General features: G+C 38.9%; 3 protein-coding genes across 3 annotated transcripts in view; 2 read left to right on the top strand and 1 right to left on the bottom strand.

Moving 5' to 3' along the window:
* Window positions 1-26,860, bottom strand: part of LOC306832121 (uncharacterized protein) — a 250,674-nt gene that overhangs the window by 66,241 nt on the left and 157,573 nt on the right. The window lies entirely within an intron of this gene.
* Window positions 6,811-22,204, top strand: kptn (kaptin (actin binding protein)). Its single transcript, XM_079356571.1, has 12 exons — window positions 6,811-7,071; window positions 9,484-9,566; window positions 9,651-9,735; window positions 10,133-10,187; window positions 11,700-11,778; window positions 19,419-19,492; window positions 19,666-19,772; window positions 20,149-20,253; window positions 20,336-20,399; window positions 20,511-20,646; window positions 21,262-21,435; window positions 22,050-22,204. Exons 1-12 carry the CDS (start codon window positions 6,870-6,872, stop codon window positions 22,158-22,160), a joined length of 1,275 nt encoding a protein of 424 aa, XP_079212697.1. The 5' UTR covers window positions 6,811-6,869; the 3' UTR covers window positions 22,161-22,204.
* Window positions 24,639-26,860, top strand: part of LOC306832128 (RNA-binding protein Nova-1-like) — a 33,161-nt gene continuing 30,939 nt past the window's right edge. The window contains exon 1 of the mRNA XM_079356566.1: window positions 24,639-25,134. Within this exon, the coding sequence (XP_079212692.1) occupies window positions 24,960-25,134 (175 nt within the window). The 5' untranslated portion in view covers window positions 24,639-24,959. The remainder of the gene's footprint in view (window positions 25,135-26,860) is intronic.

The following is a 26,860-nucleotide window of genomic DNA, read 5'->3' as shown; positions in this document are numbered from 1 at the left end:
TGTAATGTAACTGTAATGTACCTGTAATGTAAGTGTAATGTAAGTGTAATGTAACTGTAATGTAACTGTAATATAAGTGTAATGTACCTGTAATGTAAGTGTTATGTAACTGTAATGTACCTGTAATGTAACTGTGATGTAACTGTAATGTAAGTGTAATGTAAGTGTAATGTACCTGTAATGTAAGTGTAATGTAACTGTAATGTAACTGCAATGTAACTGTAATGTACCTGTAATGTAAGTGTAATGTAACTGTGATGTAACTGTAATGTAACTGTAATGTACCTGTAATGTACCTGTAATGTAAGTGTAATGTAACTGTAATGTAACTGTAATGTAACAGTAATGCACCTGTAATGTAACTGTAATGTAACTGTAATGTAACTGTAATGTAAGTGTAATGTACCTGTAATGTAACTGTAATGTACCTGTAATGTAACTGTAATGTACCTGTAATGTAAGTGTAATGTACCTGTAATGTAACTGTAATGTAACTGTAATGTAACTGTGATGTAACTGTAATATAAGTGTAATCTAAGTGTAATGTAACTGTAATGTAACTGTAATGTACCTGTAATGTACCTGTAATGTAAGTGTAATGTACCTGTAATGTACCTGTAATGTAACTGTAATGTAACTGTAATGTACCTGTAATGTAAGTGTAATGTAACTGTGATGTAACTGTAATGTAACTGTAATGTACCTGTAATGTAAGTGTAATGCAACTGTGATGTAACTGTAATGTAACTGTATTGTAACTGTGATGTAAGTGTAATGTAACTGTAATGTAAGTGTAATGTAAGTGTAATGTAACTGTAATATAAGTGTAATGTAACTGTAATGTCAGTGTAATGTAACTGTGATGTAAGTGTAATGTAACTGTGATGTAACTGTAATGTAACTGTAATGTAACTGTGATGTAAGTGTAATGTAACTGTAATGTAAGTGTAATGTAACTGTAATATAAGTGTAATGTAACTGTAATGTACGTGTAATGTAACTGTGATGTAAGTGTAATGTAACTGTGATGTAACTGTAATGTAACTGTAATGTAACTGTGATGTAAGTGTAATGTAACTGTAATGTAAGTGTAATGTAACTGTAATGTAACTGTAATATAAGTGTAATGTACCTGTAATGTAAGTGTAATGTAACTGTAATGTACCTGTAATGTAAGTGTAATGTAACTGTGATGTAAGTGTAATGTAACTGTAATGTAAGTGTAATGTAACTGTAATGTAAGTGTAATGTAAGTGTAATGTACCTGTAATGTAAGTGTAATGTAAGTGTAATGTAACTGTAATGTACCTGTAATGTAAGTGTAATGTACCTGTAATGTAACTGTAATGTACCTGTAATGTACCTGTAATGTACCTGTCATGTAACTGTAATGTACCTGTAATGTAACTGTAATGTACCTGTAATGTAACTGTAATGTAAGTGTAATGTAACTGTAATGTAACTGTGATGTAAGTGTAATGTAACTGTAATGTAAGTGTAATGTAAGTGTAATGTACCTGTAATGTACCTGTAATGTACCTGTAATGTAACTGTAATGTACCTGTAATGTAACTGTAATGTACCTGTAATGTAACTGTAATGTAAGTGTAATGTACCTGTAATGTAAGTGTAATGTACCTGTAATGTAACTGTAATGTACCTGTAATGTAACTGTAATGTACCTGTAATGTACCTGTAACCTATGTGTAATGTAACTGTAATGTAAGTGTAATGTAACTGTAATGTACCTGTAATGTAACTGTAATGTAACTGTAATGTACCTGTAACCTATGTGTAATGTAACTGTAATGTAAGTGTAATGTAACTAATGTACCTGTAATGTACCTGTAATGTAACTGTAATGTAACTGTAATGTACCTGTAACCTATGTGTAATGTAACTGTAAGGTACCTTTAATGTAAGTGTAATGTAAGTGTAATGTACCTGTGATGTAAGTGTAATGTAAGTGTAATGTAAGTGTAATGTACCTGTAATGTAACTGTAATGTAAGTGTAATGTAAGTGTAATGTAACTGTAATGTACCTGTAATGTAATTGTAATGTACCTGTAATGTAAGTGTAATGTAACTGTAATGTAAGTGTAATGTACCTGTAATGTAACTGTAATGTAAGTGTAATGTAACTGTAATGTAACTGTAATATAAGTGTAATGTACCTGTAATGTAAGTGTAATGTAACTGTAATGTACCTGTAATGTAAGTGTAATGTAACTGTGATGTAAGTGTAATGTAACTGTAATGTAAGTGTAATGTAACTGTAATGTAAGTGTAATGTAAGTGTAATGTACCTGTAATGTAAGTGTAATGTAAGTGTAATGTAACTGTAATGTACCTGTAATGTAAGTGTAATGTACCTGTAATGTAACTGTAATGTACCTGTAATGTACCTGTAATGTACCTGTCATGTAACTGTAATGTACCTGTAATGTAACTGTAATGTACCTGTAATGTAACTGTAATGTAAGTGTAATGTAACTGTAATGTAACTGTGATGTAAGTGTAATGTAACTGTAATGTAAGTGTAATGTAAGTGTAATGTACCTGTAATGTACCTGTAATGTACCTGTAATGTAACTGTAATGTACCTGTAATGTAACTGTAATGTACCTGTAATGTAACTGTAATGTAAGTGTAATGTACCTGTAATGTAAGTGTAATGTACCTGTAATGTAACTGTAATGTACCTGTAATGTAACTGTAATGTACCTGTAATGTACCTGTAACCTATGTGTAATGTAACTGTAATGTAAGTGTAATGTAACTGTAATGTACCTGTAATGTAACTGTAATGTAACTGTAATGTACCTGTAACCTATGTGTAATGTAACTGTAATGTAAGTGTAATGTAACTAATGTACCTGTAATGTACCTGTAATGTAACTGTAATGTAACTGTAATGTACCTGTAACCTATGTGTAATGTAACTGTAAGGTACCTTTAATGTAAGTGTAATGTAAGTGTAATGTACCTGTGATGTAAGTGTAATGTAAGTGTAATGTAAGTGTAATGTACCTGTAATGTAACTGTAATGTAAGTGTAATGTAACTGTAATGTAACTGTAATGTACCTGTAATGTAATTGTAATGTACCTGTAATGTAAGTGTAATGTAACTGTAATGTAAGTGTAATGTACCTGTAATGTAACTGTAATGTAAGTGTAATGTAACTGTAATGTAACTGTAATGTAACTGTAATGTACCTGTAATGTAATTGTAATGTACCTGTAATGTAAGTGTAATGTAACTGTAATGTAACTGTAATGTAACTGTAATGTAACTGTAAGGTACCTTTAATGTAAGTGTAATGTAAGTGTAATGTAACTGTAATGTAAGTGTAATGTAAGTGTAATGTAACTGTAATGTACCTGTAATGTAACTGTAATGTAAGTGTAATGTAAGTGTAATGTAAGTGTAATGTAACTGTAATGTACCTGTAATGTAACTGTAATGTAAGTGTAATGTAAGTGTAATGTACCTGTAATGTAACTGTAATGTACCTGTAATGTAACTGTAAGGTACCTGTAATGTAAGTGTAATGTAACTGTAATGTACCTGTAATGTAACTGTAATGTAAGTGTAATGTAACTGTAATGTAACTGTAATGTAAGTGTAATGTAAGTGTAATGTAACTGTAATGTAACTGTAATGTACCTGTAATGTAACTGTAATGTACCTGTAATGTAAGTGTAATGTAACTGTAATGTAACTGTAATGTACCTGTAATGTAACTGTAATGTAACTGTAATGTAGCTGTAATGTACCTGTAATGTAAGTGTAATGTAACTGTAATGTAACTGTAATGTACCTGTAATGTAAGTGTAATGTAACTGTAATGTAACTGTAATGTACCTGTAATGTAACTGTAATGTAACTGTAATGTAGCTGTAATGTAACTGTAATGTAAGTGTAATGTAACTGTAATGTAACTGTAATGTACCTGTAATGTAACTGTAATGTACCTGTAATGTAACTGTAATGTACCTGTAATGTAAGTGTAATGTAACTGTAATGTAACTGTAATGTACCTGTAATGTAACTGTAATGTAACTGTAATGTAGCTGTAATGTAACTGTAATGTAAGTGTAATGTAACTGTAATGTAACTGTAATGTAAGTGTAATGTAAGTGTAATGTAACTGTAATGTAACTGTAATGTACCTGTAATGTAACTGTAATGTAAGTGTAATGTAAGTGTAATGTAAGTGTAATGTACCTGTAATGTAACTGTAATGTACCTGTAATGTAACTGTAATGTACCTGTAATGTAAGTGTAGTGTAAATGTAATGTAACTGTAATGTACCTGTAATGTAACTGTAATGTACCTGTAATGTAAGTGTAATGTAACTGTAATGTAACTGTAATGTAACTGTAAGGTACCTTTAATGTAAGTGTAATGTAAGTGTAATGTAACTGTAATGTAAGTGTAATGTAAGTGTAATGTAACTTTAATGTACCTGTAATGTAACTGTAATGTAAGTGTAATGTAACTGTAATGTAACTGTAATGTAACTGTAATGTAAGTGTAATGTAAGTGTAATGTAACTGTAATGTAACTGTAATGTACCTGTAATGTAACTGTAATGTACCTGTAATGTAAGTGTAATGTAACTGTAATGTAACTGTAATGTAACTGTAATGTAAGTGTAATGTAAGTGTAATGTAACTGTAATGTAACTGTAATGTAAGTGTAATGTAAGTGTAATGTAACTGTAATGTAACTGTAATGTAAGTGTAATGTAAGTGTAATGTAACTGTAATGTAACTGTAATGTAAATGGATGCCAGTTATTGAAAGTTGTACACACTCGGAGTGTGAGAAATCGACAGGATCAAAGTCGGCCATCAAACATTTGTTCATGAGACATTATTGGTGAAGTTTGAGTTCCCTCATGCTCCTCGTGATGATGCTTCACGTTCAGAGTATTCTACTGTGACAGACTTATTTGTGTGTTTAATGACGTCGAGTCAGAGAGTGCAAACCAAACAAATTGAAAACATTTAAATTCAAAGCAGTAACGTATGAGCACTTTAATGTGAAATGTTTTTTAAGGGTCAGGCAGTCCAGCTTTTTCCTGGTTTCTGGCTCTGAACACTGGACTGAAAGTGTTTTGTTGTTGTTTTTCTGGTGTCACCATCAGCTAATTCCATTAAATGTGATTGACGACAGCTCAGACAGGTTCACCATGTGCTCCTTTTTACACTGTAAAATACTCAGGTCATGCTGTTTAAACTCAGTCGTACCTACACAAGGGCCCAATGCATTGTGCTGACTGGTGTGCCTGAAGATGTGAGAGCAGGTTTGTCACATCAGTAAAGGATTTTAAACCGCCGGCTTATTAGGCGGGCATCGGGTCACGTTTAGGCCAGAACATACTGAACCCTGACCTGTTTAAAAAACAAAAACATTTAGATAAGCTGTCTTCTTTATAATCAAAGGTTCAGGATTTTTATTATCTCTCAGTTCACGCCACTTTAGGAGTACAAGTTGAGGTTAAAGTAGAGTCAACATGCTTGAGTTGAATCAATCTGCTGCTGTGGACCAAATCATGAGAGTACTAAATATTCCCTTTAAGGTAAGCATCCTTCCTCCCGGGTTCCTATTGGCCCTCGGTCTCTGAGCTAGCCCTGGTCTAGTTTTTAATGAAGTTGAACAGCTGCAGGGAGCATACAGCGTTCCTCTAGTATCAGTTTTAGAACTGATTGACTTTTGCTGACATCTAGTGGACAAACAATAACTACACGTTCTGCTGAATATGGGAGTCCAATCAAAAAATCACATCACATTCCTTTAAGTATATCGACTTTTAAAAATCTTTAGGATTATGTAAGTCAAACACAAAAGTGTTGTGTTACAATTGATAATTGAACGCCAATACTGTTTTGTTAGCACATTCCTGTACAATCATGTTTGGTGTCTGCTTCATAAATCAAAGATATAAAATGACTTTCTGATAGCACACATAAGAGAAGTTCAATAACGTGTTTTATTTCCATGATAGAATCTCCTCATAAAAGAAAAGAAAAGGTTCGTTACCTGAAACTATCTGCAGCCGCTAGATGGCCACATTGTAAATCCCGGGTCATTCATTTACACCATGGAGAGCACGTGCTGCCTTTTAGGGCCTCGAATAAATGAGAACTGATGAGACAAAGTAAAGTCAAATACTAAAAAAGGCTTTTTTATATATATATATATATATATATATATATATATATATATATATATATATATATATATATATATATATATATATATATATATATATATATATTTAACTTTGAATATGTAAAATAACTCTACCTCAGAGCGTGGGTAACCTTTTATTGAAAATTAGTGTAGAGAGCTGTGTTTCGTTTGTGGGATTTTGAAATGTTTATTCAACAGAAAATAATATTTATTTCAAGTTATACAAACTTCAGAAACAGCAAAGGACACGTGCTTATAAAGAAACTGCTCGCATCAATTTGAAGTTTGACGTCAAAAGTTCCTTCGATCCTTTTAGAGCGTTCAATAATAAAGAGAGAAATCCGACAGCCTTAAATGCATCTCGACCCAAACCCGGAAGTTTCTTATTTACAAAGCGTCTGAAGAGCAGTGAGCACTTTAAAGATTTCTCTGACAACGTTAAGTTAGATAAATTAGTGTTTCTACTAACTGACCGCTCACAATACTTTTATTTAAAACATAGAACTTTAATGTGAGCAGACAGCTTTAAATAGAAAAGACACGAGCTGTTCTGAGAACAATCTACAGTGAGTTAGGCTTCTAATAATCTACCGTGTGTTAGCGTGAGTTAGTGTTAGTTAACGTTAGGATTAGTTAGATTCAGTTAAAGTTAGAGTGTGTGGAGGATGCTCGGAGAGATGTTTCCCTTGGTGGAGGACAGCTTCAGTCGCTTCCCGTCGCAGAGTAACATTTACGGACTGTGTCAGGCAGGAGAGCACGAGCTGTTAGCGGCAACTCTCAAAGGGAAGGTAGTTTGTTTCCGGTACCACGAGCTGCAGCACAAGACCAGACCTGTGGCCAAGGAGGTGCAGTTCACCTACATCCCAGGTACTCATCCCAGGTAGTCATCCCAGGTAGTCATCCCAGGTACTCATCCCAGGTACTCATCCCAGGTACTCATCCCAGGTACTCATACCAGGTACTCATCCCAGGTAGTCATCCCAGGTACTCATCCCAGGTAGTCATCCCAGGTACTCATCCCAGGTAGTCATCCCAGGTAGTCATCCCAGGTAGTCATCCCAGGTACTCATCCCAGGTAGTCATCCCAGGTAGTCATCCCAGGTACTCATCCCAGGTAGTCATCCCAGGTAGTCATCCCAGGTAGTCATCCCAGGTACTCATCCCAGGTACTCATCCCAGGTAGTCATCCCAGGTAGTCATCCCAGGTAGTCATCCCAGGTACTCATCCCAGGTAGTCATCCCAGGTACTCATCCCAGGTAGTCATCCCAGGTACTCATCCCAGGTACTCATCCCAGGTACTCATCCCAGGTAGTCATACCCTCTGCAGATACTCACAACTACCTAGAGGAGTTGCTTTGTAATTACACATTCTGTAGGGTTAAAGGAAACAGGCTCATGCAGTATGTAAGGGACCAATTCACTGAACTCACAATATGATTCACGATGTTGGGTCACGATATGATTCACGATGTTGGGTCACGATATGATTGATGATGTTGGGTCACGATATGATTGATGATGTTGGGTCACGATATGATTCACGATGTTCGGTCACGATATGATTCACGATGTTGGGTCACGATATGATTCACGATGTTGGGTCACGATGTTGGGTCACGATATGATTCACGATGTTGGGTCACGATATGATTCACGATGTTGGGTCACGATGTTGGGTCACGATATGATTGATGATGTTGGGTCACGATATGATTGATGATGTTGGGTCACGATATGATTGATGATGTTGGGTCACGATATGATTGATGATGTTGGGTCACGATATGATTCACGATGTTGGGTCACGATATGATTGATGATGTTGGGTCACAATATGATTGATGATGTTGGGTCACGATATGATTGATGATGTTGGGTCACGATATGATTGATGATGTTGGGTCACGATATGATTGATGATGTTGGGTCACGATATGATTCACGATGTTGGGTCACGATATGATTCACGATGTTGGGTCACGATATGATTCACGATGTTGGGTCACGATATGATTGACGATGTTGGGTCACGATATGATTGACGATGTTGGGTCACGATACGATTGATGATGTTGGGTCACGATACGAGTGACGATGTTGGGTCACGATATGATTCACGATGTTGGGTCACGATATGATTGATGATGTTGGGTCACAATATGATTGATGATGTTGGGTCACGATATGATTCACGATGTTGGGTCACGATATGATTGATGATGTTGGGTCACGATATGATTGACGATGTTGGGTCACGATACGAGTGACGATGTTGGGTCACGATATGATTGACGATGTTGGGTCATGATATGATTCACGATGTTGGGTCATGATATGATTCACGATGTTGGGTCACGATATGATTGACGATGTTGGGTCATGATATGATTCACGATGTTGGGTCATGATATGATTGACGATGTTGGGTCACGATATGATTGATGATGTTGGGTCATGATATGATTGACGATGTTGGGTCACAATATGATTGATGATGTTGGGTCACGATATGATTCACGATGTTGGGTCACGATATGATTGACGATGTTGGGTCACGATATGATTGACGATGTTGGGTCACGATATGATTGACGATGTTGGGTCACAATATGATTGATGATGTTGGGTCACGATACGAGTGACGATGTTGGGTCACGATACGATTGACGATGTTGGGTCACAATATGATTGATGATGTTGGGTCACGATACGAGTGACGATGTTGGGTCACGATACGATTGACGATGTTGGGTCACAATATGATTGATGATGTTGGGTCACAATATGATTGATGATGTTGGGTCACGATACGAGTGACGATGTTGGGTCACGATACGAGTGACAATGTTGGGTCACGATACGATTGACGATGTTGGGTCACGATATGATTGACGATGTTGGGTCACGATACGATCCTCAGGATGTATTTAACAAACTGAGGCTTTGGACAGACGATGAAACAGATTCCTTCAGGAGCTGCTAACCTGCTGGTTTTGTTCGTTTAATGTTTTTGCTCATTAAAGGGAGGTGATTCGAATTTCTCATTGTGCTGTCCATTAAATGCTGCTCCATGTCGGTTGTGCTATTTGCGTAATTCCTTGTATTCTGGTAATATTTGCGCACAGTTTTTGTCACTTTTTATATCACACAAACACAGTGCTGTTATTACTAACAATGATCTATTTCTCTTCTAAATAAAAGAACAACAATAATTCATGGGGCGATTCATCAAAGTATTGAAGAATGCTTCAAATGTTTCTCGTGTCTTCTTTCTCTAGTTGATGCAGAAATAGTTTCGATCGATTCCTTCAACAAGTCTCCCCCCAATAGAGGCCTGGTGGTGGGCATCACGTTTGTAAAGGTCTTTATCTTTCTCTGCTCATGTGTGCACCTCCAAGTTCTTTGATTGATTGACAGATTGTTAACTGTGTCTGAACTCTTGCAGGACTCTGGAGACAAAGCAACACCGTTCCTGAATATCTACTGTGACTATGAGCCGGGCTCAGAGTTCAACCTGGAGTCCATCGCACGTGAGTGAATTCAAGTTCTGGGGCCTCTTGGACCAGCTGCGTGTAAGTTCTGTCTTGAGTTTGGGTGCAGAGTGGATACTGAACACACGTTACAATGGACGTTCATCTAAACTAGTGAAGCGTGACGTCCAAAATCCAAACTGTGACAAAGCAATATGATCAGGTGATAGAAATGATTAAGTGATGTCAGCTGCCACGGACGCCAAACAGCCGGTTAAAGGAGGTTCTGCTCATCCTCCAAGTTAGCCCACCTTTTAAAACCCTCCACCTGATCTTATGAAGGACTTCACTCCAATAAAGAGCCACCAGTAAGACTTCACTTCTGCCTCAGCTGGTGATGTAAGCGTAAACTCCTGCAGTTCTGTTTAAACACATGTATGATTGTGTCTCTGAACAGAGAGCTGCCTCAACCTGGAGCTGCAGTTCACACCCTTCCAGCTCTATCACACAGAGTGAGTACTCAACTGAGCTTCAGCTTCAGGTTAGAAAGCTTAAAGGGATCCTTCACCTGTGGAAACATGAATCTGTATTCTCATTGGGTTATATATGTCGTAGAAATGAGGAATCCTTTTTTGAAGTTGGAGCCTTGTTGACCGAGAAAAGGTTGAACTTGTCTTTTTGGCTCGTGGATAAAAGCAAACAACTCCCAGAATGCACAGTACCGCAGGTCACTCCCACTGAAGTAGAGGATTTATGGTGCATTCACGTGTTGTCAGACGCGTCGGAAAAAGGAGTTTCTGAGTTGTAAAATGTTTGTGTTTAATGTGAACATCCTTTTTATTCATGAACGTGTTGAACATTTACACTGATCTTCATCATAGATGCTCGGCCAAAGCTTCATGAAAATAAGTTCCCAACATAGGCTGTGTGTAAGAAGTCAGCCAAGACACTGTGATGTCACAAAATGAGGCTCTCTTGTTGAATAGACTGGTGTAGTAATGACGTGGGATAATCTTTACAGATAAACATCATTTAAATGAAGTTTGAAGAGTTAATGCAGCCCAGAGAAATAAAAAGCTAACGTTATGCTACAAGCTAACTACACCGCGGTCGGTTTATTATGATGTCACGACCGTTTGCCCAAAATGTGCTCCATTCAAAGCAGATGGCAAAAATTCAAATCCTGGAGTGTAACTGCCAAAAAGTTCAGTTTTGGAGACATATTTGTAAATCGCCATACTGAAGTCATTGTTGCTCGCACATACAAACAAAACACATCAAAAGAAAGCTCTGAGTGTCCTCTCACTCATAAAGCAAAAAATAAAAACATAAAATGTTCCAGTCACCCAGGGGAGACATTTGTTTGACAGTCACCACATACACACACATTGGGCTCTCACTCTAACTGACCTCCAGAATTTCACAGTTTTCACTCATGTTTTAAAATTGCGACTGTGGTCCCAGTCTGAATGTTAGATGAAAATAAAATACATCAAAACGTGCTCCTATTTTTTAAATATTTTTTGTTTTTGGCCTTTTATCGGAAAGTGGATAGAGGCGGAAATCAGGGAGAGAGAGTGGGGAGAGACATGCGGGGAAAGGAGCCACAGGCCGGACGCGAACCCGGGCCGCCCGCGTGAGGACTGAGCCTCAATACATGGGGACGCGCGCACTGCCGCTGCGCCACCAGCGCCCCCAAAACGTGTGCCTATTTGTGCTGTTGCTCACAGTCCAAACGGATCTGTGATACCATGTTTAGTTTACAAGATATTAGAGGTTTTGCGAGCCCATTCAAATACATTGATGGAATGTTCTGGCAGATCAAAGCTGAATGTCAACCAATCAGTGAGCAGCAGGTGTTCAGAGTTAGAGTGATGACATCATTGTTTCAGTGGGACAGAGTTCTGTCTTAGCTGTTAGCTGACTACAGTTAAACAGTCTGACTGCAGTATAACACACACACACACGTTCCTGAACAGTGTTTAATCAGACATAGTGTGAATATGATGTTCTCTCTCTGTCAGAGTTCAGTGTGACGGTGGAGGCAGGGAGACAGTATTTCTGCTCAGTGGACACGACCAGAGGATCCACCTGTACAAGGAGGTCAGATGTGTTTGAATATTAAACTTCATCTTTTCCCCTCTTCCTGCTTTGAATCCCTGTCTGTGTGGAGTCTGCATGTTCCCCCCGTGCACGGTGATCCAGTGGTTAACACGGTCCTGGTTTGAATCCCTGTCTGTGTGCAGTCTGCATGTTCCCCCCGTGCACGGTGGTCCAGTGGTTAACACGGTCCTGGTTTGAATCCCTGTCTGTGTGGAGTCTGCATGTTCCCCCCGTGCACGGTGGTCCAGTGGTTAACACGGTCCTGGTTTGAATCCCTGTCTGTGTGCAGTCTGCATGTTCCCCCCGTGCACGGTGATCCAGTGGTTAACACGGTCCTGGTTTGAATCCCTGTCTGTGTGCAGTCTGCATGTTCCCCCCGTGCACGGTGGTCCAGTGGTTAACACGGTCCTGGTTTGAATCCCTGTCTGTGTGGAGTCTGCATGTTCCCCCCATGCACGGTGGTCCAGTGGTTAACACGGTCCTGGTTTGAATCCCTGTCTGTGTGGAGTCTGCATGTTCCCCCCGTGCACGGTGGTCCAGATCCACATTACAGTTACATTACAGGTACATTACAGTTACATTACACTTACATTACACTTACATTACACTGACATTACAGTTACATTACAGGTACATTACAGGTACATTACAGTTACATTACAGGTACATTACACTTACATTACACTGACATTACAGTTACATTACAGGTACATTACAGGTACATTACAGGTACATTACACTTACATTACAGGTACATTACAGGTACATTACAGGTACATTACAGTTACATTACACTTACATTACAGGTACATTACAGTTACATTACACTTACATTACAGGTACATTACAGGTACATTACAGGTACATTACAGTTACATTACACTTACATTACAGGTACATTACACTTACATTACAGTTACATTACAGGTACATTACAGGTACATTACAGTTACATGACACTTACATTACACTTACATTACAGGTACATTACAGGTACATTACAGGTACATTACAGTTACATGACACTTACATTACACTTACATTACACTGACATTACAGTTACATTACAGTTACATTACAGGTACATTACAGGTACATTACACTTACATTACAGGTACATTACAGGTACATTACAGGTACATTACAGTTACATTACAGTTACATTACAGGTACATTACACTTACATTACACTGACATTACAGTTACATTACAGTTACATTACAGGTACATTACAGGTACATTACACTTACATTACAGGTACATTACACTTACATTACAGTTACATTACAGTTACATTACAGGTACATTACACTTACATTACACTTACATTACACTGACATTACAGTTACATTACAGGTACATTACAGTTACATTACACTTACATTACAGGTACATTACAGTTACATTACACTTACATTACAGGTACATTACAGTTACATTACAGTGACATTACAGTTACATTACACTTACATTACACTTACATTACAGGTACATTACAGTTACATTACACTTACATTACAGGTACATTACACTTACATTACAGTTACATTACAGTTACATTACAGTGACATTACAGTTACATTACACTTACATTACAGGTACATTACAGGTACATTACACTTACATTACAGTTACATTACAGTTACATTACACTTACATTACACTTACATTACACATAGATTACAGGTACATTACAGTTACATTACAGTTACATTACACATAGATTACAGGTACATTACAGTTACATTACAGGTACATTACACATAGATTACAGGTACATTACAGTTACATTACACTTACATTACACTTACATTACAGTTACATTACAGGTACATTACAGGTACATTACACTTACATTACACTTACATTACAGTTACATTACACTTACATTACACGTACATTACAAGTACATTACAGGTACATTACACTTACATTACACTTACATTACAGGTACATTACAGTTACATTACACTTACATTACAGGTACATTACAGGTACATTACACTTACATTACATTTACATTACAGGTACATTACAGGTACATTACACTTACATTACAGTTACATTACAGTTAAATTACACTTACATTACAGGTACATTACAGTTACATTACAGGTACATTACAGGTACATTACACTTACATTACAGTTACATTACAGGTACATTACACTTACATTACAGGTACATTACAGGTACATTACAGTTACATTACAGTTACATTACAGGTACATTACAGGTACATTACAGTTACATTACACTTACATTACAGTTACATTACAGGTACATTACACTTACATTACAGGTACATTACAGGTACATTACAGTTACATTACAGTTACATTACAGGTACATTACACTTACATTACAGTTACATTACACTTACATTACACTTACATTACAGGTACATTACACTTACATTACAGTTACATTACAGTTACATTACATTTACATTACACATAGATTACAGGTACATTACAGTTAAATTACAGTTACATTACACTTACATTACAGGTACATTACAGTTACATTACAGGTACATTACAGTTACATTACACTTACATTACAGGTACATTACACTTACATTACAGTTAAATTACAGGTACATTACAGTTACATTACAGGTACATTACAGTTACATTACACTTACATTACAGGTACATTACACTTACATTACAGGTACATTACAGGTACATTACAGTTACATTACACTTACATTACAGATACATTACAGGTACATTACAGTTACATTACACTTACATTACAGGTACATTACAGTTACATTACACTTACATTACAGGTACATTACAGGTACATTACACTTACATTACAGTTACATTACAGTTACATTACAGGTACATTACAGTTACATTACAGGTACATTACACTTACATTACACTTACATTACAGGTACATTACAGTTACATTACACTTACATTACAGGTACATTACACTTACATTACAGTTACATTACACTTACATTACAGGTACATTACAGTTACATTACACTTACATTACAGGTACATTACACTTACATTACAGGTACATTACAGTTACATTACAGGTACATTACAGGTACATTACAGTTACATTACAGGTACATTACAGGTACATTACACTTACATTACAGGTACATTACACTTACATTACTCTTACATTACAGGTACATTACAGGTACATTACAGGTACATTACACTTACATTACAGGTACATTACAGGTACATTATAGGTACATTACAGTTACATTACAGGTACATTACAGTTACATTACAGGTACATTACAGTTACATTACACATAGATTACAGGTACATTACAGTTAAATTACAGTTACATTACACTTACATTACAGGTACATTACAGTTACATTACACTTACATTACAGTTACATTACAGGTACATTACACTTACATTACACTTACATTACAGTTACATTACAGGTACATTACACTTACATTACACTTACATTACAGGTACATTACAGTTACATTACAGGTACATTACAGGTACATTACAGTTACATTACACTTACATTACAGGTACATTACAGTTACATTACACTTACATTACACTTACATTACAGGTACATTACAGTTACATTACACTTACATTACAGGTACATTACAGGTACATTACACTTACATTACAGTTACATTACAGTTACATTACAGGTACATTACAGTTACATTACACTTACATTACAGGTACATTACAGTTACATTACACTTACATTACAGGTACATTACAGTTACATTACACTTACATTACAGGTACATTACAGTTACATTACACTTACATTACACTTACATTACAGGTACATTACAGTTACATTACACTTACATTACAGGTACATTACAGGTACATTACACTTACATTACAGTTACATTACAGTTACATTACAGGTACATTACAGTTACATTACACTTACATTACAGGTACATTACAGTTACATTACACTTACATTACAGGTACATTACACTTACATTACAGGTACATTACAGTTACATTACAGGTACATTACAGGTACATTACAGTTACATTACAGGTACATTACAGGTACATTACACTTACATTACAGGTACATTACACTTACATTACACTTACATTACAGGTACATTACAGGTACATTACAGGTACATTACACTTACATTACAGGTACATTACAGGTACATTATAGGTACATTACAGTTACATTACAGGTACATTACAGTTACATTACAGGTACATTACAGTTACATCACACATAGATTACAGGTACATTACAGTTAAATTACAGTTACATTACAGTTACATTACAGGTATATTACAGTTACATTACACTTACATTACAGTTACATTACAGGTACATTACACTTACATTACACTTACATTACAGTTACATTACAGGTACATTACACTTACATTACACTTACATTACAGGTACATTACAGTTACATTACAGGTACATTACAGGTACATTACAGTTACATTACACTTACATTACAGGTACATTACAGTTACATTACACTTACATTACACTTACATTACAGGTACATTACAGTTACATTACACTTACATTACAGGTACATTACAGGTACATTACACTTACATTACAGTTACATTACAGTTACATTACAGGTACATTACAGTTACATTACACTTACATTACAGGTACATTACAGTTACATTACACTTACATTACAGGTACATTACAGTTACATTACACTTACATTACAGGTACATTACAGTTACATTACACTTACATTACACTTACATTACAGGTACATTACAGTTACATTACACTTACATTACAGGTACATTACAGGTACATTACACTTACATTACAGTTACATTACAGTTACATTACAGGTACATTACAGTTACATTACACTTACATTACAGGTACATTACAGTTACATTACACTTACATTACAGTTACATTACACTTGCATTACAGGTACATTACACTTACATTACAGTTACATTACAGTTACATTACACTTACATTACAGGTACATTACACTTACATTACAGGTACATTACACTTACATTACAGTTACATTACACTTACATTACAGGTACATTACAGTTACATTACACTTACATTACAGGTACATTACACTTACATTACAGGTACATTACAGTTACATTACACTTACATTACAGGTACATTACAGTTACATTACAGGTACATTACAGTTACATTACAGGTACATTACAGGTACATTACAGGTACATTACACTTACATTACAGGTACATTACACTTACATTACACTTACATTACAGGTACATTACACTTACATTACAGGTACATTACACTTACATTACAGGTACATTACAGTTACATTACAGGTACATTACACTTACATTACACTTACATTACAGTTACATTACAGGTACATTACAGTTACATTACAGGTACATTACAGTTACATTACAGGTACATTACAGTTACATTACACTTACATTACAGTTACATTACACTTACATTACACGTACATTACAGTTACATTACAGGTACATTACAGTTACATTACACTTACATTACAGTTACATTACACTTACATTACAGGTACATTACACTTACATTACAGTTAAATTACAGTTACATTACAGGTACATTACAGGTACATTACAGGTACATTACAGTTACATGACAGGTACATTACAGGTACATTACACTTACATTACACTTACATTACAGGTACATTACAGGTACATTACAGTTACATGACAGGTACATTACAGGTACATTACACTTACATTAAAGTTAAATTACAGTTACATTACAGGTACATTACAGGTACATTACAGTTACATTACAGGTACATTACAGGTACATTACACTTACATTACAGGTACATTACAGGTACATTACAGTTACATTACACTTACATTACAGGTACATTACACTTACATTACACTTACATTACACTTACATTACAGGTACATTACAGTTACATTACAGTTACATTACAGGTACATTACAGTTACATTACAGTTACATTACAGGTACATTACACTTACATTACAGTTACATTACAGGTACATTACAGTTACATTACAGGTACATTACAGTTACATTACAGTTACATTACACTTACATTACACTTACATTACAGTTACATTACAGTTACATTACACTTACATTACAGTTACATTACACTTACATTACAGGTACATTACAGTTACATTACACTTACATTACAGTTACATTACACTTACATTACAGTTACATTACACTTACATTACAGGTACATTACACTTACATTACACTTACATTACACTTACATTACACTTACATTACAGTTACATTACACTTACATTACAGTTACATTACACTTACATTACACTTACATTACAGTTACATTACACTTACATTACACTTACATTACACTTACATTACAGGTACATTACACTTACATTACAGTTACATTACAGGTACATTACAGTTACATTACACTTACATTACAGGTACATTACACTTACATTACAGGTACATTACACTTACATTACAGGTACATTACACTTACATTACAGGTACATTACACTTACATTACAGGTACATTACAGTTACATTACACTTACATTACACTTACATTACAGGTACATTACACTTACATTACAGTTACATTACACTTACATTACAGTTACATTACAGTTACATTACAGTTACATTACACTTACATTACAGTTACATTACACTTACATTACAGGTACATTACAGTTACATTACACTTACATTACAGTTACATTACACTTACATTACACTTACATTACAGTTACATTACAGGTACATTACAGTTACATTACACTTACATTACACTTACATTACAGTTACATTACAGGTACATTACAGTTACATTACACTTACTTTACAGTTACATTACACTTACATTACAGTTACATTACACTTACATTACAGGTACATTACAGTTACATTACACTTACATTACAGTTACATTACACTTACATTACACTTACATTACAGTTACATTACAGTTACATTACACTTACATTACAGTTACATTACAGGTACCTTACAGTTACATTACAGGTACATTACACTTACATTACAGTTACATTACAGTTACATTACACATAGATTACAGGTACATGTGATGAACTGACCGATGCAGACCAGTATCCCGCCCCTCGCCCCGGTGGTCGCTGCGACCCGGGTGGGAAAAGTGAGATAATGGATGAATCTTTTCCTCATCTATCTGTCTGTCTCTTCAGATTCGTCTTCATTCGTCTTGTGTTATGTTTTTATTACAGCTTTTTGTTGGTGCTGTTTGAGCTTTCCTCTGTACAGGAGTATGCAATGTTATCATTCCAAATGATTTCACAGTATTGTACAGTTAACAACAAATATATCAACAGATGACACAATCAGTTTTTATTCTCTTTAAATTGTTGTTTGAGGATTTCAACAACACAAGCCTGCTCTCACCTTCATCCATGTTCAGGAATATTCATTTTGATCTTTTGAAGAAACTCTGAGTATGAATTCAGTTCAAAGCTTGAAGGCGTGCCGGTAGTCCAGAGGTTAGTGCGACATGTAGCCGGGTTCAAGTCCAACCTGTAGCTCCTTTTCTGCATGTGTCCTTTCCCATGTGTAAAGAGAGTCCTGACTTTGGATGTGTACCTGACTCTCTCTGACAGAACGCCTCCCTGCACCAGTTTGAAGAGCAGCCCGTGGAGAGACTCTTCCCTGAACTACAAGAACTGCCGAGCAAGTTTGTGACCTGGCCCTGATCCTTTGACTGTCTCAGTGTCTCTTTACTTTTCTATTTTATGCAAGAAGTCAATGTTTGGTTCTTTGTGCGTTATCCAGTCTGAGCGTCAGGACTTGTCTGCTTGGTATCAGCTTCTTTACCAGTAGTTTTGGTACGTCCCTCCCTCTCTGCAGTGTGCTGTGGTTAGACGTGTCGAGTATACCCAACGGTCGACGACTCTCTGCGTTCGGCTGTCAGAACGGCTGCGTTGGATTGGCTCTGGTTGACCAGACTGGAGCAGGTGAGGAACAGAGTGAACACCCAGAGCGGGCTGGTCGTGCTGTTCCATCTGAACAGAGATTTAAATCCACCATGTGTTTGGACAGTCACACATACTATATTTACATCCATCAAGTACAGGGCTGCACAGTGCTGCTGGCTGTCCCTCACAGCAAGGAGGTTGCTGGTTCGAATCCTCGGGTGAACAGAGGCCTGTCTGTGTGGAGTTTGCATGTGTTTGTCAGTGTGTAAGTCAGCCCTGTGATTGGCCGCCTGTCAGTCCATGGCGAGCTGGGACCGAACAGTGACGTGAGCTCATGAAGGGAGACGAAGGCGTCGGGCCGGATCGATGCTGGCAGAAAATATGACCACAGGATTTGTTGTGTTTCATGGATCAGAGGTTCTGCAGAGCTGGAGGTTCCAGTTTGACAGTCCGATCTCTTCAGTGCTGCTGTTCCCTCTGAGCTGCCAAACCGAGCCAGGCCAGTCCAGCAGACACAACAGTAGGTGACCCTGTGAGATGTAGCTTCCTTTGGACATGCAGTGGCACTAATGACTCATTGTCTGTGTATTTTCTCTTTCAAGGTGTGGAGCTGAAGAGCTACAACCTTCTGGTAACAAGTGCCATCGAGACGGCTGTGGTCTACAGGTCAGAACCAGACGAGTCTTCAGAGACAACGGGGGAATGACCCTTTGTTTGGTGTCCTTGGATTCAGACCCGTGTCTGCTGTCAGTACGCTGTGTTTGTGTGTTTTCCCAGAGACGTGCAGGATCGAGGTCTGGCGTGTCCCGTGTGCCTCTCAGAGAGCGATCAGTGGGACGCTGTGCTCTGCGCTCTGGTCATCGATCTGGATTTTGATGGGCAGAAGGAGGTGCTGTTGGGAACGTACGGGCAGGTCAGAGCTCCTCTTACTGCATTATTCTAGAAGTCAAAGGAAACAGCTGCTGGTAATACATCTGATGACATGTTATTATCTGTATTTTCTTTGGAGCTGATTGTTGTAGCCTCTGTGAGCTCATATGAAAACACCAAGAACGAGGTCAGCAGTGTTTGAGTAGGCTCAGGTTGGAGGACTCTCACAGGGGAGAAACGTTTTATTTTAGTGTCATGCATAAAGAATAAGCCCGGTCTGAAACAGGCTTCCAGGTACTGCTTGTGAGTGAGTCCGTACTCCAGGATCTCCTCCAGTCCTCTGTGAGGCCGGGCGAGCCTTCGCACTCAGCAGGGAGCATTGTATTCAAACCTGAGAGGATGAGACGCATGAATACCTCCATCAGAGTCACAAAGCTTTCCTTCCACACACACAGCACCTCACGTCATGTGATGTTGTGCTGCAGAGGATTGTGGGTCAGGTTAATGCATGCAGGGCTTGCCCACGAAGAATGTGACTTTTCTATCGTGCTGCGAGTTCCTCTAGAGACATTTGAGTTTGAGGAGACGTCTGTGGAGACGACTTGGGACTAACGACTGGGCGATGGAGCTTCATCTTCGTCTTCGTCTCTTCATGCAGGAGCTCCTCTGTTATAAGTTCCAGCCGGCAGGGAGCAGAGGAGACGGACAGTTTCAGCTCCTGTGGAGGCGGAGCTTCAAGAGTCCTCTGCTGTCCATCATCTACTTAGACCTGACGGGGGACGGACTGAGAGAGCTGGCTGTCCTCACACTGAAGGGGCTGCACATCTTACAGGTACAGAGAAATGAGCGCTCTGAGAGTCGGACCAAGTCCTTCAATGTAAATCATACTAAATGCCAGAAACACTCGGGAAGCAAACAATGTATTTACAGGAAACAATCTCATTGTGTTTGCTGATTGTGGCTAACGTTAGCATTGCTAGCTATCGACATTCCCGAGCTTCACACGTAGCTTCGGTCGACATGCCACTTTAACCTGACACATTATGTATTAAACACTGGCGGACTGTGAGATGCCAGGTGTGCTCGTTTACATCTGCGTGGTCGAGAGCAGAGCGACCTGGAGAGTGGCGTGCGGCGGCCTTGTAGTTTAAGCAAAACATTTCACTGGCCAACAAATATAAATGCATCAGTGTAGCTGTTGGAAGGACTCGTTATATGGCAGCTAGTGAGAGTGATGATGAGCACACGTTTAGACAAAGACACGCGTGTGTTATCTGACACGCCTGAGTTTCACTCCATCTGAACTAACATGACGTCGTTCTTCCACCTGTTCAACACACAGAAATAATGACGTATGTTTGATATCATCTGCTGCTCATGACTTTAGTTTGGTCTTATAAACACAGAGCTGAAGAAAACACGAGTTCACTTCTTTTGTCCTTTCAGCACTCGCTCACCGTCACAGCTGGTTTGGTTCTGGAGCGGCTCGCCTGCAGGGTGTCAGCGCTGACCAGCTCGGAGCAGGAGACCGAGAAAGATCCACTGACATCCGATTAAGAACAACGGTGTTCACATGAGGCCGGCCTAACGGATCAGAACCAGGTGTTTGTGATTCTGCTGGTTCTCTTCAGATCGGGATGATGGTTTTGATATTTCAATCTGTGGTCGAAGTGTTTAACTGGTAAACCAGTACAGACTGGTTTAACAGGTGTCTTTTTGTTGACTACTTTCTTGGTAAAGTTGAGAAGAGAAGATTTATAAAGCACTTGTTAAATAAAAAGGCTGCACCAAAATATGAAGTTAGAAAACACCAACATCAAACAACAGGAGCCATTTAAAACAGTTTCTACCATAGACTGAAGAGCCACCTGCTGACTGGCTGCAGTCTACTGTATAAACCCCGCCCCCTTCGTGTGCACATGGCGAGACCATTCAAAAGACAGGGCAGTGGGTGGAGTCGAGGACAGAGAAGAATTCAACACACTGATGGTAGAGGCTGCTGCAGAGTCCATCAGTATGAACTCATCCATTCAGACACTGATGGTAGAGGCTGCTGCAGAGTCCATCAGTATGAACTCATCCATTCATACACATTCACACACTGATGGTAGAGGCTGCTGCAGAGTCCATCAGTATGAACTCATCCATTCATACACATTCACACACTGATGGTAGAGGCTGCTGCAGAGTCCATCAGTATGAACTCATCCATTCATACACATTCACACACTGATGGTAGAGGCTGCTGCAGAGTAAAGAGGACATCAGTATTAACTCATCCATTCACACACTGATGGTAGAGGCTGCTGCAGAGTAAAGAGGACATCAGTATTAACTCATCCATTCACACACTGATGGTAGAGGCTGCTGCAGAGTCCATCAGAAGTAACTAAATCATTAATACGCCGAAGCAGCAGGAGCTTCAGGGTTAAGTGTCAAGCCCAAGGACATGTTGCTACAGGAGCTGGGATTCCAACTCTCAACCTCTCTCAATGGTTGAGAGATAACAACTCTACCAACTGAGCTGCGATTATTTATATTGGCCCAAAACACGTTTTCATTCACACCCTGTCTGTAGTGTGTGTACTGTAGTGTGTGTACTGTAGTGTGTGTACTGTAGTGTGTGTACTGTAGTGTGTGTAGTGTAGTGTGTACTGTAGTGTGTACTGTAGTGTGTGTACTGTAGTGTGTGTACTGTAGTGTGTGTACTGTAGTGTGTGTAGTGTAGTGTGTACTGTAGTGTGTACTGTAGTGTGTGTACTGTAGTGTGTGTACTGTAGTGTGTACTGTAGTGTGTACTGTAGTGTGTGTACTGTAGTGTGTACTGTAGTGTGTGTACTGTAGTGTGTACTGTAGTGTGTGTACTGTAGTGTGTACTGTAGTGTGTACTGTAGTGTGTGTACTGTAGTGTGTACTGTAGTGTGTGTACTGTAGTGTGTGTACTGTAGTGTGTACTGTAGTGTGTGTACTGTAGTGTGTACTGTAGTGTGTGTACTGTAGTGTGTGTACTGTAGTGTGTGTACTGTAGTGTGTACTGTAGTGTGTGTACTGTAGTGTGTGTACTGTAGTGTGTACTGTAGTGTGTGTACTGTAGTGTGTGTACTGTAGTGTGTGTACTGTAGTGTGTGTACTGTAGTGTGTGTACTGTAGTGTGTGTACTGTAGTGTGTACTGTAGTGTGTGTACTGTAGTGTGTGTACTGTAGTGTGTGTACTGTAGTGTGTGTACTGTAGTGTGTGCCAAGGAAGAAATAAAATGTGCAACAATGGCTTGTTTATTGTAGTGACTTATGTTTGAGTAGATCCTGAGCTTGACTCACCTTTACCTGAGGCGTTTATCTTAAGAAAACAACAACCTCAGTAAGTCAGTGTATGTCTGGATATAACCCTCTGAATAGAGAATCAGGTAAAGTCAGATTATTGCATCACCTCCCTTAAAGCAGTATAATCTTATAAAAAGAACACAAACACGTTTCAATAGTGACGCTTAATTACTTTTATATAAAGTTAGCTGTTTGACAGGAATGTAATAGTCATATTAATAAAAAGCACAAATGACTAAAGGTTTATACCAATTTATAATTCAATTACCTTTCAGTTAAAAAGAGTTTAACTTCTACTTGAATGCACTATAGTCATTTCGTTGTCTTTAATCCTCTAATAATTGCTTCCATAAGCTAATTATTTAAAAAGCCTTATAAAGCAAAGTCAAAGAGAAATGTGAAAGACATTGAGGGAAATGTTTGAAGGTAAAATGAGGAGTGAAAAAGGAGGCTGTGTCCTCTCAGGTCTCCTCAGCTGGATCTTTTGTTGGCCTGGTCTCCGGCCGGTCAGTGGCACTGTGGTCCTCTGCGCTCTTCACTACAAAGGAACAATAACAACAGCTGCTGTGAGCACACTGAGGACTCTGAGACATGACGCGGAGATGACTGAAAGAAAGCTGTCCTCCCTCTCCTTCCCTCTGCTGAAGCTGTTGCACTTGTTTTAATGGCTGATCCTCTCTTTGGAGGCGCGAGGCTGTACAATGAGGAGCTGCTGCCGGAGCGACGCTGAGCGCGGAGAATCACAGCGATTCACTCAATGGGCTTTTTATATTTAGCTCTGTGAGTGAGCGGAAAGAGGAGACCCTGATCCCGGTGTTGTCTGACATTTTGATCCCTTTGAGACCGTTTCCAGCCCCCCAAAACTTGTCGTCCATCTCGCGGAGCGCGTTATCAGGCTATGTGGTGAGGAGGGCTCTGTGTGTGTGTGTGTGTGTGTGTGTGTGTGTGTGTGTGTGTGTGAGAGAGAGAGAGAGAGAGAGAGAGAGGGAGAGAGAGGAGGAATAGGGCAAATCTATCACCTCCGTGGGAAAAAAGATGATGATGGCCGGTGGTGGCGGAGCAGCCGTGGACCATAACGGGATCTACTCAAATCCGAACCTCCTAAGCCTGCAGCAGCCCCTCATGGAGGCGGATAACCCAGACTCCCGCAAACGACCACTTGAAACTCCGGCGGAGGAGGCCGGCTGTACCAAACGCACCAACATTGGAGGTAAGAGACACTCTGAAGACGCAGCACATACCCCCGTTCTCCTCTACATGAAGGCATAGCTTTTGTTGGAGAATCCTTTGCATGCGCTGCCTGGTAGGAGAATGAAAGCAAATCACTGCCTTGAGTACCCCCTCTGTTAAATGCAAAGAAAGTCCATGCGGCATGGAGGCGGGTTTTGGCTGCACATTAGACTGTAACATGCAGCACCTGTGCAGTTGGCACTTCGAAACACTGAATGTGTTTATAGCTGTTACTTCATATCCCTGCAGGGAAAGTGACTGAGTGTCTGAGTAAGTGAGAGAGTGGTCTCCTCAGCTCAGGTCATCTTAGAATTTGACCCATAGCACTCACTGGAGACATACTGGAGACATACTGGAGACATACTGGAGACATACTGGAGACATACTCCAGTGAGTCAAACTTTCATATTAAAACACCAAAGTGTTCACAGGTCTGATCGCTTCAGTGCTTTAAGTCTGAGACAAGGATTCCCTGATGCTTCCCTGTGCAGAGGCCAGGTGTGTGTGTGTGTGTGTGTGTGTGTCTGTGTGTGTGTGTGTGTGTGTGTGTGTGTGTGTGTGTCTGTGTGTGTGTGTGTGTGTGTGTGTGTGTGTGTGTGTGTGTGTGTGTCTGTGTGTGTGTGTGTGTGTGTGTGTGTGTGTGTGTCTGTGTGTGTGTGTGTGTGTGTGTGTGTGTGTGTGTGTGTCTGTGTGTGTGTGTGTGTGTGTGTGTGTGTGTGTCTGTGTGTGTGTGTGTGTGTGTCTGTGTGTGTGTGTGTGTGTGTGTGTCTGTGTGTGTGTCTGTGTGTGTGTCTGTGTGTGTGTGTGTGTGTGTGTGTGTGTGTGTGTGTGTGTGTGTCTGTGTGTGTGTCTGTGTGTGTGTGTGTGTGTCTGTGTGTGTGTCTGTGTGTCTGTGTGTGTGTGTGTCTGTGTGTGTGTCTGTGTGTGTGTGTGTGTCTGTGTGTCTGTGTGTGTGTCTGTGTGTGTGTGTGTGTCTGTGTGTGTGTCTGTGTGTGTGTCTGTGTCTGTCTGTGTGTCTGTGTGTGTGTGTGTGTGTCTGTGTGTGTGTGTGTGTGTCTGTGTGTCTGTGTGTGTGTCTGTGTGTGTGTCTGTGTGTCTGTGTGTGTGTCTGTGTGTGTGTGTGTGTGTGTCTGTGTGTGTGTGTGTGTCTGTGTGTGTGTGTGTGTGTGTCTGTGTGTGTGTGTGTGTGTGTGTGTGTCTGTGTGTGTGTGTGTGTGTGTGTGTGTGTGTGTCTGTGTGTGTGTGTGTGTGTGTCTGTGTGTGTGTGTGTGTGTGTGTGTCTGTGTGTGTGTGTGTGTGTGTGTCTGTGTGTGTGTGTGTGTGTGTGTGTCTGTGTGTGTGTGTGTCTGTGTGTCTGTGTGTGTGTGTGTGTGTCTGTGTGTGTGTGTGTGTGTGTGTCTGTGTGTGTGTGTGTGTCTGTGTGTGTGTGTGTGTGTGTGTGTGTCTGTGTGTGTCTGTGTGTCTGTGTGTGTGTGTGTGTGTGTCTGTGTGTGTGTGTGTCTGTGTGTGTGTGTGTGTGTGTGTGTGTGTGTGTGTCTGTGTGTGTGTGTGTGTGTCTGTGTGTGTGTGTGTGTGTGTGTGTCTGTGTGTGTGTGTGTCTGTGTGTGTGTCTGTGTGTGTGTGTGTGTGTGTGTGTGTGTCTGTGTGTGTGTGTGTGTGTGTGTGTGTCTGTGTGTGTGTGTGTCTGTGTGTGTGTGTGTCTGTGT

This window comes from Symphodus melops (genome assembly GCF_947650265.1).
Source record: "Symphodus melops genome assembly, chromosome: 11".
NCBI lineage: Eukaryota > Metazoa > Chordata > Actinopteri > Labriformes > Labridae > Symphodus > Symphodus melops.
Note: the sequence above shows the minus strand (reverse complement) of the source record. Positions and strands in the feature narration are given on the sequence as shown.